Consider the following 13,414-nt stretch of genomic DNA (forward strand, 5'->3'; position numbering starts at 1 on the left):
GTGAATTTGATTTATTTCACTTTCACCTTTATTCATTCAAATCATTCAAAATTGTTCAATTTCCTTTCGTTAAATATAGAATACCTTAAATGAATTTTTATTTATTTCACAATAGATTACCCCAGCTCCCACCAACCCTGGAGGATTGGTAGTCACGCCTGCAGAAGGAAACCTTCACGTACAGGGATCATATACCATAGCAACCAATGCCCCACATACTATGACCACAGCGTTTCCTGGTCAGGGCTTCCCCATATCTCAGAGTCAGATAGCAAGTGTTAGAGGTAAACACACATCCTACTAAACATACTAACGGCCAACCCAGTTACAGTGTGGATCAGTATGTCTGTTAATTTTTCACATTTTTAGCTTCTTATAAAAAATCACTGAACAATGTTAAGCAATAATTCACATCCTTTATGCTCCTTGCCAATGAAAGATGACTGTGAAGGATATTGAAGATTGGTCTGGTAAAATAAAAATTTCGAAACTCGAGTACAAACATTAGAATAAACTTGCGTTAAAGCTTCAACATTTAGTCTTGGTAGATTTAAAATTAATCAAGTTGAATACTCCATTGCCACAGTGGATCGTCAGCTGACTACTTAAGATTTCCTTTCAAATATATACATTGTCGGTGATCTCCATTTTAAGACTTCCAAGAATATACTGCAGGCCATAGTTGTGAATTCACTCGATTTCATCGGTTTACATCCGATTTTCAGACCCGTTATTCGTGGCTCGCCTCCAGAGTTATGGAACAACCCGAAAATCATCCGATTTTCGAATTCATTATGTAAATTAGATCGTAAATGTGAATTCCTGTTTGCAAGCACATTCCGATGGCCAAGTATGGTACAGTTAAGTTATTAAACCCGATGGCAGGTGTTAACAATTATCTACAAATAAGGGGCTGAAATGATTTTGTGAAATGGATTTAGGTCAATTCAAGTCCATGTCGACAAAAGGAAAAGGAAAAAGTCTGGAGCTAGAAATGGTCTGAAAAATCATGTCAAAATAATGCTTTAGCATAAAAATCTTTTAAACTACTTTTGCCGTTCTGACATCATCATCAGATATCAAAAGCAAAGTTATTGGAGTTCTAACTTTCTAGAAGAGCACAACGAATCGGTCTTGCTTTGAATATTGAATTATTCCCTTTTTCAGAAATGTATTTATAAAAACTTACATAGTTTACAATACGGACATAACTGTTGTATGTTCATTTTGTATAAACACTCATTATGGCAAATATGTAGAAAATGCCATTACTTGTTATGACCAGATTATTGGTTATGACAAGATTTTCACATATGCTGGAAGTTGGCAACTATGATACAGGCAGATGTTTTCCCAATATATAGACCTCATCCAGGGTAGCATATAATCATCCCAAATAGATGAATCAAAAACGGGATGAATACATAAATTTTACTTGTTATAACAAAAGAGTGACTTTTAGGTGAAACTAAATAGGGGCGAATTTTTTCAGTACATCTTGGGGAAAAATAGATACATAGATGAACTTTTTCCCTGTTTCTGGCCTCATCATTAGCTAGGCTAAGGCTCAGATATACTATTATAGTACAAAGAACTAATTGTACAATTTATCTATGAATACATTTACATATTTCAGTATTTCATAACTCCGAGTCAGGTTGGACCTCTCTCTCTCTCTCTGTGTGTGTGTGTGTGTGTGTGTGTGTGTGTGTGTGTGTGTATAAGTTGGAAGTTCTGACATTCTTTTCTCCATGTATATTAACCTCAATATTTCGAACCTTTGGGTATCTAAAAGTTCTTTCTAAACATATAATGTTATCTAACAGCTCAGTGTATTTTCCCGACGAAAAATGGCCAGCAATATGCGATTTACAATGAAGGAGAACAGTGGAGTGATGGCTGTGACTACACCTGTACCTGTAAGGACGGTGCCTCTGGTTACTATGAGTGTATCTCATCGTAAGTTCATTTTGTAAAGCAATCTAGAAAATGGTATTTAAAATCGATGAAATAAGAACAATTAAAATACTACGATCTGATAAGTTTACATTGAAAATCTACGATGATGTTCACAAAATTTTGTGTAGCATGGTCGTTGATTTGATATTAGTGTGTGTTTTATTCAATGGATATCTTTTATCAGATGTCCCACCTACAACAACTTGGAATCTAGTCGTTGCTATATGGTCCGTATAGACGGCAAGTGTTGCTCAGAACCACGTTGTATGCTCGCCAATGGACAGGTTGTAGACCCCATGAAAGTTCAGACATCATTCCCTATTGTACCTTCCTTCAGTGGAGGTTACGTCAACTTCAGACCTGATAAAAACTATACTGCACTTGAAACTGGAGGTGTTGTGGTCAGAAACGGTACTGAGATTTTGTATTTTATGACATTTACATAGTAAATACTCAGTCTAAGTAATGGCATTTCCAACATTGTAGCCTGTATCTGTATAAAGTTTAATACCGTACATATTTTCCTGGATGTCCAGTCATATTGATGGAATTTTTTTTAAAGTCTATACTACAAGTGAGTGCATGCTAATATTCATTAAGTTAGGGAGACGTTGTGTGATTATTCATTGTCTCTGAATTTCATCAGAACATGTATCCTTGTATTTGAAGGTTAAAATTGTTTAATAGGAACATCCATTCTTAGGGTAGCATATTTTCTTCGTTTCATCGGAACATGTATCCTTGGTGTACATATATGGCTTTATTTGATAGGACATGAATTAACATGCATGTGTCTTAGTTTGATGGAAATTTAACGTGTATATATTATTTGTCTTTGTTTCTTAGGAACATATATTCTTAGGTTAACATATTTGTCTTTGTTTCATGGTTATATGTATTTGTGGGGTAACATATTTGTCTTTGTTTCATGGTTATATGTATTTGTGGGGTAACACATTTGTCTTTGTTTCATGGTTGTTATGTATTTGTGGGGTAACATAGTTGCCTTTGCTTCATAATGACATACATCTTTGGGGTAACCGATTAGTGTTTTCTTCATCGTGACATATATGGAATTCCCATGGGCACGGATTGTGCTCATTTGTTAGCTAACTGTTTTTATATTCTTCTGAAGTAGAGTTCATTCAAAAGCTTCTACAATAAAATATATTGTGGCCTTCAAGACGACGTTTACATGTGCATATATCGCCGACGTTTTATCTAATAACAAGAATCATTTTCATTCATATATCGATTCAATATATCCCTGTGAACTGAAAATAAAGGACACCACAAAGTCATCCACTTCTGATTCGTACTTAGATATTTTATTGAAAAGAAATATCAACGGCAAACTAATAACTCAACTTTATGATAAACAGGATAACTTCAGTTTCTCCATCGTCAACTTCCAAATTTTATGCATCAATGATCCATTATCACCTGCATATGGTGTTCAAATCTCTCAACTGATTCGATACGCCAGATTTGTTCTGTGTATGATCAGTTTTTGAATCGAGGCAAGCTACTGACAAACAAGTTGATGTTACAAGGGTTTCAACATTATCGTTTAAAGTCAGCATTTAGCAAATTCTATGGTCGTTATAATGATCTAGTTTGCCAACCTATCATTGTGTCAAATGCTGCCTGACGTGTTTTATACCGATTGTGAGGCCGTTCTTAGTACACTGATTTTTACTGCGGATTACTCATTTACCTGATCAAAACATACATGTATATCTCATGGCGGGTGTGACCGGTCGACAGTAGATGCTTACTCCTTCTAGGCACCTGATCCCACCTCTGGTGTACGCAGGGGTCTGTGTTTGTCCAATTCTTAATTTTGTGTTCCTTATAGGAGTTATTAGATTAATCACTGTTCGTTACCTTTACCTTTCATATGCTTGGGACAACATGTTTGTCTTTGTTCAAAGGGACATGTAATTGTGGGTTTGTCTGTACCAGTGACTTTCCTTGAGGTATCGCATTTACTAGATGATAATTTGTTTGAACTGTAATCTCGGGTTGATATTGCACTCCTTAAATCTGAACCATCATGGAAATTAGGAATTCTGCGGTATATGAACATTTTGATATGTATTTGTCGCAAATGTGCAAATTCATGTGTTGCTTCTTTGTTTAACTCTGTGCATTACTTATCGCTGCTTTGTGTTGCACTTGTTTTAGTCTGTATCTACAAGGGACGGCAGTACCATCAGGGTCAGCTTTGGAACGATGGATGCGACTTTGACTGCAGATGTGATGATGCATCCACTGGACAGTTCTCTTGCACACCTCGGTAAATTTTTATTTTAATCGTGATTTTCCACATGTAAATAGTTTGGATCTAGGATTAACTTTTGAACACTTGGCTTACTAGATGCCCCGTTTACACGGAGATGCCCTCTTTCTGCTCACTGGACACTATAGCTGGAGAATGCTGCAAGAAATTAAACTGTCCTCATGTAGTTCCCAGTGGCATCACCACAACCCTCAAACCCATGAAGCCATCATGCGACTGGTGTAAAGACACCCTGTCAACCTGCGAGTCTTACGGACATCAAGCCTGTGTTGACCCATATATTCCATGGGCCAAGAGAAACTGTGCCAACTATTGCAACTTGTGCCGTATGTTTCATACTAGAATCATTTGTAGAGAGATGTTAAAAGCTACTTTTCATGTTTAACTATTAAGGAATATATTTCTCCTGAATTTGGAAAATGAATGCAATTTACATTGTAGCATAAGGGAAATCAGTTGGTCTTTAAGTACTTAACTTCATCCATTGATATTTTTGACATTTTGTAGAATACGATTGTACCCATCCCCCTCCTATTATCACCACATCACTACCGGATAGCCAGTGTCACAATGAATTGGATAACTGTGAGGATTATGGCAAGGACTCCTGTACAGGAATATTTAAACCATGGGCAAGGAAAAACTGCCAAGCCTTCTGTGGCTATTGTAAGTTACAACATTAGTTACCTCAACATTTGAGAACATGAATTGTTAAACCAAGAAGTTTTACGTGACAAATTGCAATGGGTATAATTTGGTTATATGAAACTGTGTAAAAGGTGCTTTGATAATATCAAACTGTTTCATGGGTAATTTGATGATACCAAACTATAGAGTAGCGGGTAAGCAGTGGAATTGGCGATTTGGTAATACCTATGAATAACACTGAAATGATGTTTTTGTCCTCGATATATTTACCAATCATAATGGTAGTAATTTCTTCATGAATGTGATGCAGTTGTGAACAATGGGAGTATGAATTGTATTGTAGGAATCTACACAGTGTATCGGAATAAATTAATCTTAACAGTACTTAACAGAACAATGAAAATATGAAATTTAGAACGAAAATCATGGTCGGAAAGCCCAGTGAAATAGATTGCACAACTGTCTCATTAGACAGTTTTCCTTGTAATTTCAAAAATGAAATTGATGAAGCGATTCGCAAATAATGGGGATTCATTTTCTCCTGGTAGATCCAGGGAAGTAGATAATAGAAATTTCTAGATCAATTCTTCTTTTAAATAATGATAGAACCAAGTTCATAATTGCTAGAATTGTATAGTTTCTATTCTGATTCATGCTTTGTTAGAACATGGAAAACAGTGAAAACTGAAGAATATGGATGACTTTTCTCGTTTGTTATAAATGATATAAGTACAGTAATTGTGTATTTGTCTTTATATACAAAGTTGAGATGTATGAATTCAAAGACAACAGACTTCTAGAAAAATATCAAATGCACAAAAATGTATCATATTACTCTATCGTATATGGCTTATAATAACTGCCCTCTTCTAATGTAATCGAGACGTGAATTTCGTCATTACAACACATGGCGGGTAACAGATTCATTGTGTATGTTTGATTTAGGTAATGACACAGCACTACCGAATTCTACTTGTCGTGATGTGTCCCCAGTGTGTTCTCAGATGGACTCAAATATATGCACGTCGATTGTTTACAAAGCATGGGCTCAGACAAACTGCATGAAGACCTGTAATCATCTGTGTTCACAACAATGTAAGTATCCAAGATTTGGTACTCTTGTAATCTGGTCCAGGTAGATTTCATCATATAATACAATAACTTTCAGTTGGTTAGAACGGACTTTTATTACCTTACATTTATTCTGAGAAAGCCCAACACTCATGTGTTGTTGGTACTTTCAAGTCGTGAAGGATATAATAGCCATAATTGCATTTACCAATTGTCAATAAGTGACGCGGAACCTAATATTCTTTAGGTGTATGTATGCAGATACTGCAAACACTGAATTTTATTAGCTCTTCTGAGCCGAAGGCTCAAAGAGCTAATCATATGGCCATATGTCTGGTGTGCGGTGTGCGTCAACTTTTTGGGGAAAGGGCTATATCTCAAGAACCCCTTGGCCAATATTTGTCACAGGGTATCCTTGGCCCAAGGGCTTTCATTTGTACTAAAACTAGGGTTGTGACCCTTTAACAAGGGGAGATAATTAGGAAAATGCAAACAAAAGTAGTGGTTGCTAAAAAATCTTCTTCTCAAGAACCACTGGGCAAATTATCACCAAACTTATGCATAAGGATGAGGATAGGTTGTAGATAAAAAAAAAATGTTCAAGGCATCATCCGGGGCAAAGGGTGTGGTCTCAAGGTCATTTCAAAGTTGACCTTAAATTTTGTTTTGTTTCAACTTTGATATTTTGCTTAGTTTAAGGACTACGATCATCAAATTTTGTCAGTTGATGCATCTTAGGTCACCGTGACCTAATTTTGGACAGTTACATTTAAATTTTCAGGTACTCTTTGACTTAACATCATAAACTTTGTTAATTGATGAATCTTGGTTGGTGAGAATTTTTGCCTGTTCTACAATGTATCAGAAGAGCGATTCTAGGCCCATGGGCCTCTTGTTTTAGTTCATGCTTGTTAAGATTTTCTATTTTTTTTTTTACTGAAACTGGTTAATAACTCCCCAATTTAAATTTTACACTACAATCTAGTATGTTGGTCAAGTTTTTAAGCCAGAGATTATTTATATGATAGCCAAGAGCTGTCGCTACACGGATGGTGTTACACATGAACATGGGTCTTGGTGGCAAGATGGCTGCAGTGCTGATGCTAAGAACTGTACCTGTAACAATGGCATTGTCAAGTGCTTAAAATTGTAAGTACGTCTATGGTTTGAATAATAATGGAGGATGTATATACTGATTTAGAATGTTTGTGCATGTATTTATGGAAGGATGCACCATTATTCAAAAATGTATAAGTATATGCTTAAAAGAAAAGATGTGAAAATAACGATCAGTGATCAATCCCATAAATTATATAAGGCATGCAAAATTGAGATACGGGCTAGCATAGACCTCAGAAAATACCGGGAATGGGATCGGGTACCAAGGAACAGCAAGCGTCACATCCATGAGACCTGAAAAGTTATACCACTTTCCAAAACGACATAAATCATTTGAATCGTACTATGTTAAGAAGATGAAACGGTTTACATCACATACTTGTTTACATCAATTTTAACTTATGTCTGAACATATTCTTAGACTTTGCAATGAGCAACAAAATTTTGATAAAATTGATAATCAGTTAGTAATATTACTACCTGTAAGGATTGAATTCCAAATATAGCGATGTTAAATTCAACCAGTCTCTCCAAAAGATTTATGATAGGCATGTCATGGGTTTTCAAAGTACATTTATTTATGGTAGACTAAAACAGCGTATGTATAGTGTATGAAAGGTGAAGATAACGAACAGTCATCAATCTCCTAACTCCTATGAGCAATATAAAATAGATAGTTGGACAAACACGCACCCCTGGACACACTATGTCCATTGCAAGTTTGCCCTTCACTTGAGAAAACGATTCAATAAAACTTAAGAGGCGACTAAATGGGGCGGTCCTTCGGATGAGACCGCAAAACCGAAGTCTCGTGTCACAGCAGGTTTGGCACGATACAGATCCCTCCCTGCTCAATGGCCATAAGCGCCGAGCATAGGCCTAAATTTGCAGCATTTCGCCGGCAATGGTGACGTCTAAGATCATATGAGTGAAAGATTCTCGAGATTCTCGGAAGCACCGTTCATTTAATACATATTGTTAAAAGAATTGATCATTTGGTTATTGAGTTGTGGTAGGCTTGTGGTTATTGCGTTGGCTTTGCAACTGGGTGGCCCGGATTGGGTTTTCTATCCTGGCATCTTGTCAAACCACAGATGTTTAACATTGGTAATGAGTGTCCATTTGCCAATCATCTAAAATTTGAAAAAAGTGTGAAGATAATCTTAAAAAGTAAAAAAAAAAAAAAAAAACCAAGGCAAACACGGACCCCTGGAAATACCACAGGTGGGATCAGATGCCTACGAGGAGTAAATATTCCATGTTGATTGTTCACACCCACCTCGAATCTTCTATCTTGATCAGATAAAAAAGTAAACAATAGTAGACATTTAAATCAGTAAGTAAAATATTTAAAGAACGGTCTAACAATTGGTATGAAATTGTTAGAGAGCATTCGATCTAATGATAGATTGCATTTGTAAATAAGATAATTATAGTGACCTAGAGTTTGCAATATGCTAACTTAAATAATATTGTTGAAACCCATGTAGTATAAACGTATTTGTCAATAACCTGTCTCGGTTTAAAAATTAATCATACGTAGAACATGCTCTTGCATATGAAAGGTGAAAATAACGAACAGTGATCAATCTCATGACTCCTATAAGCAATACAAAATAGAGAGTTGGGCAAACATATATCGAATCAAATGAGACATAAACACCTTATGCAGGTAATAGTAGAATGATGCTACATACTCGTAGATATGGGAAGATGACAGTGGAGAAGATAAAGTCATACCCTTTATCATAAAGTTGAATTGTTAATTTGTTTTCATATGACCAATATCCATGACTACGCTTAAATAATGTACGTCTTTGTGAATTGTGACATTAAAGTCCCATCACACTTGCATTACTCCCGAGTGGACTTGTAAAATTTCCCACATTTTCTACATTATCAATGCACAAATTTAGAAAAGCAGTACTGAACGCTCTACTCCAGTTATCGTCTTGTTGTCTTCAAAAAGTGGTACTTAAATTGGATGTTATATTCCCCTCGTACTCTTTATCCATTCTGACATTTAAAGGTCATCCCTTGTATATAACCATTCATCTGAAATAAATTGACCTGTAGCTAGCTTTTATTGTGCATTTCTTTTTTATCTTCAGTTACATAATGTCTTACAAATTATCTTCTGTCAAAAGAAATTTTTAAAGTTAATTGAAAATGTGGTGATTTCCAATTGAATATTTTTGACTTGTGAAATTGTAAACCATTATATTTAGAAAAATATCAGGTACAATTCATGAATTTTTCAGCCTACAAGGAGTAAATGATCTGCTTGTTTTTGGTAACAAATGGTAGGGATTAAGAAACAGCGAGTGACTGATCCTATATAATGTTTATAAACATGAATAATATTCACTATGATATAGGGACATTCTCTGCTCATATACATGTTAGATGTAAAATTTAATTCTCATGCACTTGCAGGTGCCACTCAATCGAAAACCTACCAAGTGGTTGGCAGGTTGAACGCGTGACTGGGAAATGCTGTCCTATAGTTAAACCGCCAAAACGCAGTAAGTTATGGAATTGGGCTATTTCATAGTTTAAAACTCTGTTCTTTTCATTGAGTACTAGTAAATAAAAACATATATACATCGATTATCTTGCAAAAGTGATACTCATTAAGTAATATACATCGGGAAACTTTCAGATGCTTGTCATTACAATGGTACATCATATGAACAAGACCAATCGTGGAGGGATGGATGCCGATTGAGCTGTAAATGCACAAATGCACAGCTCGGAATGTACCAATGCAATGAATTGTGAGTAGATGTAAATCAACGTGTCTAAAGAATTGATGAAAGGGGTATCGTATCATCAAATAATTTATATGCCAGGACATACGATGTTTCTTAAGAGCTGATGAAAAGGGACATCGTATCGTAAAGTGATTCATATGCTAGAATATATTATTTTACTTAACTGTGTTAGGTTATTGCTCTAGAATCTAGTCTACATGCACCAGCATAAAATCCAAACAAATCTCACCGTTTTTCTTTCCTTAAAATAGGTGCCCACAACTAAATTTGCCCGACGTGTGTCACTGGGAGAAACGCCCGAACAAGTGTTGCAGAAAACCGATTTGCCCAGATGTCATTGTCATCCAAGGATATCCTGATGTGTAGGCATCAACATTGACATTTAATTGTGGAAATTCCAGTTTTATACAAATAAATCCTCTTTGTCCGTCTGTATCTTTGCAAATGCGTCTGTCTGTATCTAGAGGAGTTCGTAGGTAAACCAGCAATTATGTTAAAGAATGACGTACGTTTGGACAACTTCAAGATTGATTGTAAGCTCGTGTGTACGAGCCTTGGAAGCGTCAAACATAAGAAGGAAACAAATGTAGTGACTGACTGCTCTATCGCCAAACACTCGGCCTTCAGAAATGAAAGTCGCAGAAGGTGTTGGCGTTGCTTACGTATTAACATTGTATATAAAATCGAATTTTTGGGGGCCAAGAAGTTAGAGCGTTCGCCCCCATGCGGAAGGCCGGGGTTCGAATCCCGGCCGCGACAGACCTAAGTCATTAAAACAGGTAATGACAGTTCCATCGCCAAACGCTCGGTATCAGGTGTGAATGTCACGGGCCTTCTCGAGTAAGACGTTAAGCAAAATACAATCAATCAATCGAAATTTTTGTGTCCATTCCATTGGTTAAAGCAGAACAATTAGGCGTCGTGATTCTGTCGCTCTACTAATTCAATAAACACTAGATGAAACCCCGCTTAAGCTCGGGAAATCACAAAAAATAATATTTCATAGAAGAAGGACTTTTTTAATGAGTGTTTGAATTGTTGAACACATGAATTGAATGAACGACATCTTCAATTCAAATGATCTTTTAAAGAACTTTTTTCAACAATTGCGTGCATTAGTTCGTTATATTTATCAATATCATATGCAACAAATAAAACTTTATTATTAGGAAGTCACTTGGAGCTCCAAATGAAGTGGTCCTTATGTAACATGAACGATCTCTCTCCGTATTGAAAATGATATTATGATTTTACAAATTCATGCAATTGTAATCCGTCATGCCGAATAGTTGACCAAAAACAAAATGAACGGTCGGTGATAATTTCAGAATTGCGAATGTGTTTTTGTCCAGTGCGACAATTTAAGGGCAAAATTATGAATATACGTCGGGTTTTTTTCCTCTTTAAACGCAATAATCGAAAAACAATGCACTATATGAATGACAAACAGGAAAACCTGCTACATTATAAAACAGTGGCCTGATTTATTGGACATTGTCAAGCAGTGTACAACCTAATATCGGTAAAATGTTTTAACTTAAAAGTTATATAAAAAATTACCATAACAGTCACGGATGATTCGATATCTGACATATTGGACAGTTTTCGACTTTTTACATACTTTCAAGGTCCATGTCATCAAAAAACATGTTCAACCAAAATAAAAACTTATTGGGGTTTGTGCATATCAGTAATTGTTGATGAAAGGTGAAGACAACAAACAGTGATCAATCTCATAACTCGTATAGGGAATACAAAATAGAGAGTAGGGCAAACACGGACACCTGAATATACCAAAGGTGGGATCAGGTGGCTAGGAGGAGCAAGTATCCCTTGTCGACCGGTCACACCCGCCATGAGCCCTATTTCTTGATCAGGTAAACGGAGTTATACGTAGTCAAAATCAGTGTGCCAAGAAACGCCTAACAATCGGTATGAAACACGTCAGACAGCATTTGACCCAATAATAGGTTGTGTTGGCAAACCAGATCGTTACAACGACCATAAAAAATTTGCGAAATGCTGACTGTAAACGAGACTATTGGAACCCCTGCACCATCAACTTGTTTGTCAGTAGCCTGCTTTGATTTAAAAACTGACCATAAGCAGAACAACCTCTTGCGTATCGAATCAGTTGAGAGATATAAACACCATATGCAGGTTATAATGGAATATTGCTACATAAATATGGGAAGTTGACGATGGAGATGCTGAAATCATCCCGTTTGTCATAAAGTTGAGCTGTTAGTTTGCGGTTAATATCTACTTTCAATAAAATATCTAAGTATGAAGCAGAAGTGGATGACTCTGTGGTGTCTTATTACGAGTTCACTGTGATATATCGAATCGACATATGAAAATTAGTACTGTTAATAGATAAATCGTCATCGATACATCTAAATGTCGAATTGAAAGCCACAGCAAGAGATTTTTTCTTCTCACGCAGACGTTTTTGAATAAATTCTGCTTCATGGGAATATAAAAACAGCTATTACAAAAAGTCGTAACAGTGACTTCTATAATCACGGGAAAAATTAAGAGCATCGAAAATCGAAAATATCAGATGAAAATTGTATTAAAAAATTTATCGATGTGTCAGATCTTTGGTCTCGGGAGGGGAGGGGTGTCCTTCGTTGAATGAAATGTACAAGTATATAAGTAATATAATCACAAATCTTCATAAAATAATGAATATAGGCCTAGTCAAAACTATTATAAGTATAACTAACACTGAACACAGGTCTACACAATTTTATGCTGATCATGTTGTAAACTAATCGCAACTTCTCGGCTAGCAGGAAAGACCTATGCCTCGTTCTGGGCGCTTCGTTCTGGAAATTTTCATAAGGCTGATTCAAGACCAAAATCACGCATCGAAGAAATGACGAGGCACAATGTTCTATTTATTCACCAATTATCAAAACTTATTTCTTCTGTAAGATCAAAATCAAGCATCGATAAACAACAGATTTACTTCATATAGTATTATCTTCAGTTGTCAAATTTCGCTTAGATCCACCAAAGTGTGTTCCGCCACTCTACTCTCATTTTTGCTAGCTATTCAGGGTAGTTTATGGAAAACGAAAGTATTTTTTTTTTAAATATTAATTCTTCGATATTTACTAATTAAGTAAGATTTTATTATAGCTTACGGACACTTCACCTCACATATGAAACCATATTAAAGGTGCAAGCAGTAACTCTGGAGCACACGTTTAGGAGTTTATTGACATAGATTAGGAATTTATAAAAATTGATGTTGTCAATAACCATATATTTTGTGTGTAGCCTTCGAAAACTTAGAAAGGACCTCGGGTGCTACTTATAAGCAAATGATTTGTCATTAGTGATAATAGTAAATTCACGCAATAAAGAATATGGATTCAAAATACAGATAAAAGAAATATATCTTGCATTGACTCTAGATCTTTTTTCCATAGATTTATCAATGAAAAGGGAAGATAATAAACAGCAATCAATCTCGTAAATCCTATGAAGAATACAAAATTGAGACTGGAACAAATATGGACCCTGAAAGTAC

The 13,414-nt window shown here is 35.8% G+C and overlaps 1 protein-coding gene across 1 annotated transcript in view; it reads left to right on the plus strand.

The window, feature by feature from the left end:
• Positions 1–10,299, plus strand: part of LOC125649760 (uncharacterized) — a 61,327-nt gene extending 51,028 nt beyond the window's left edge. Inside the window, exons 64-74 of the mRNA XM_048877493.2 lie at positions 116–284; positions 1,827–1,959; positions 2,144–2,370; positions 4,147–4,258; positions 4,340–4,587; positions 4,769–4,927; positions 5,855–6,004; positions 7,009–7,129; positions 9,536–9,624; positions 9,762–9,876; positions 10,125–10,299. Of these exons, the coding sequence (XP_048733450.2) occupies positions 116–284; positions 1,827–1,959; positions 2,144–2,370; positions 4,147–4,258; positions 4,340–4,587; positions 4,769–4,927; positions 5,855–6,004; positions 7,009–7,129; positions 9,536–9,624; positions 9,762–9,876; positions 10,125–10,239 (1,638 nt within the window). The 3' untranslated portion in view covers positions 10,240–10,299. The remainder of the gene's footprint in view (positions 1–115; positions 285–1,826; positions 1,960–2,143; positions 2,371–4,146; positions 4,259–4,339; positions 4,588–4,768; positions 4,928–5,854; positions 6,005–7,008; positions 7,130–9,535; positions 9,625–9,761; positions 9,877–10,124) is intronic.
• Positions 10,300–13,414: the final 3,115 nt, after the last annotated feature.

The sequence above is a fragment of the Ostrea edulis genome, chromosome 5 (genome assembly GCF_947568905.1).
Source record: "Ostrea edulis chromosome 5, xbOstEdul1.1, whole genome shotgun sequence".
In the NCBI taxonomy this organism is placed as follows: domain Eukaryota; kingdom Metazoa; phylum Mollusca; class Bivalvia; order Ostreida; family Ostreidae; genus Ostrea; species Ostrea edulis.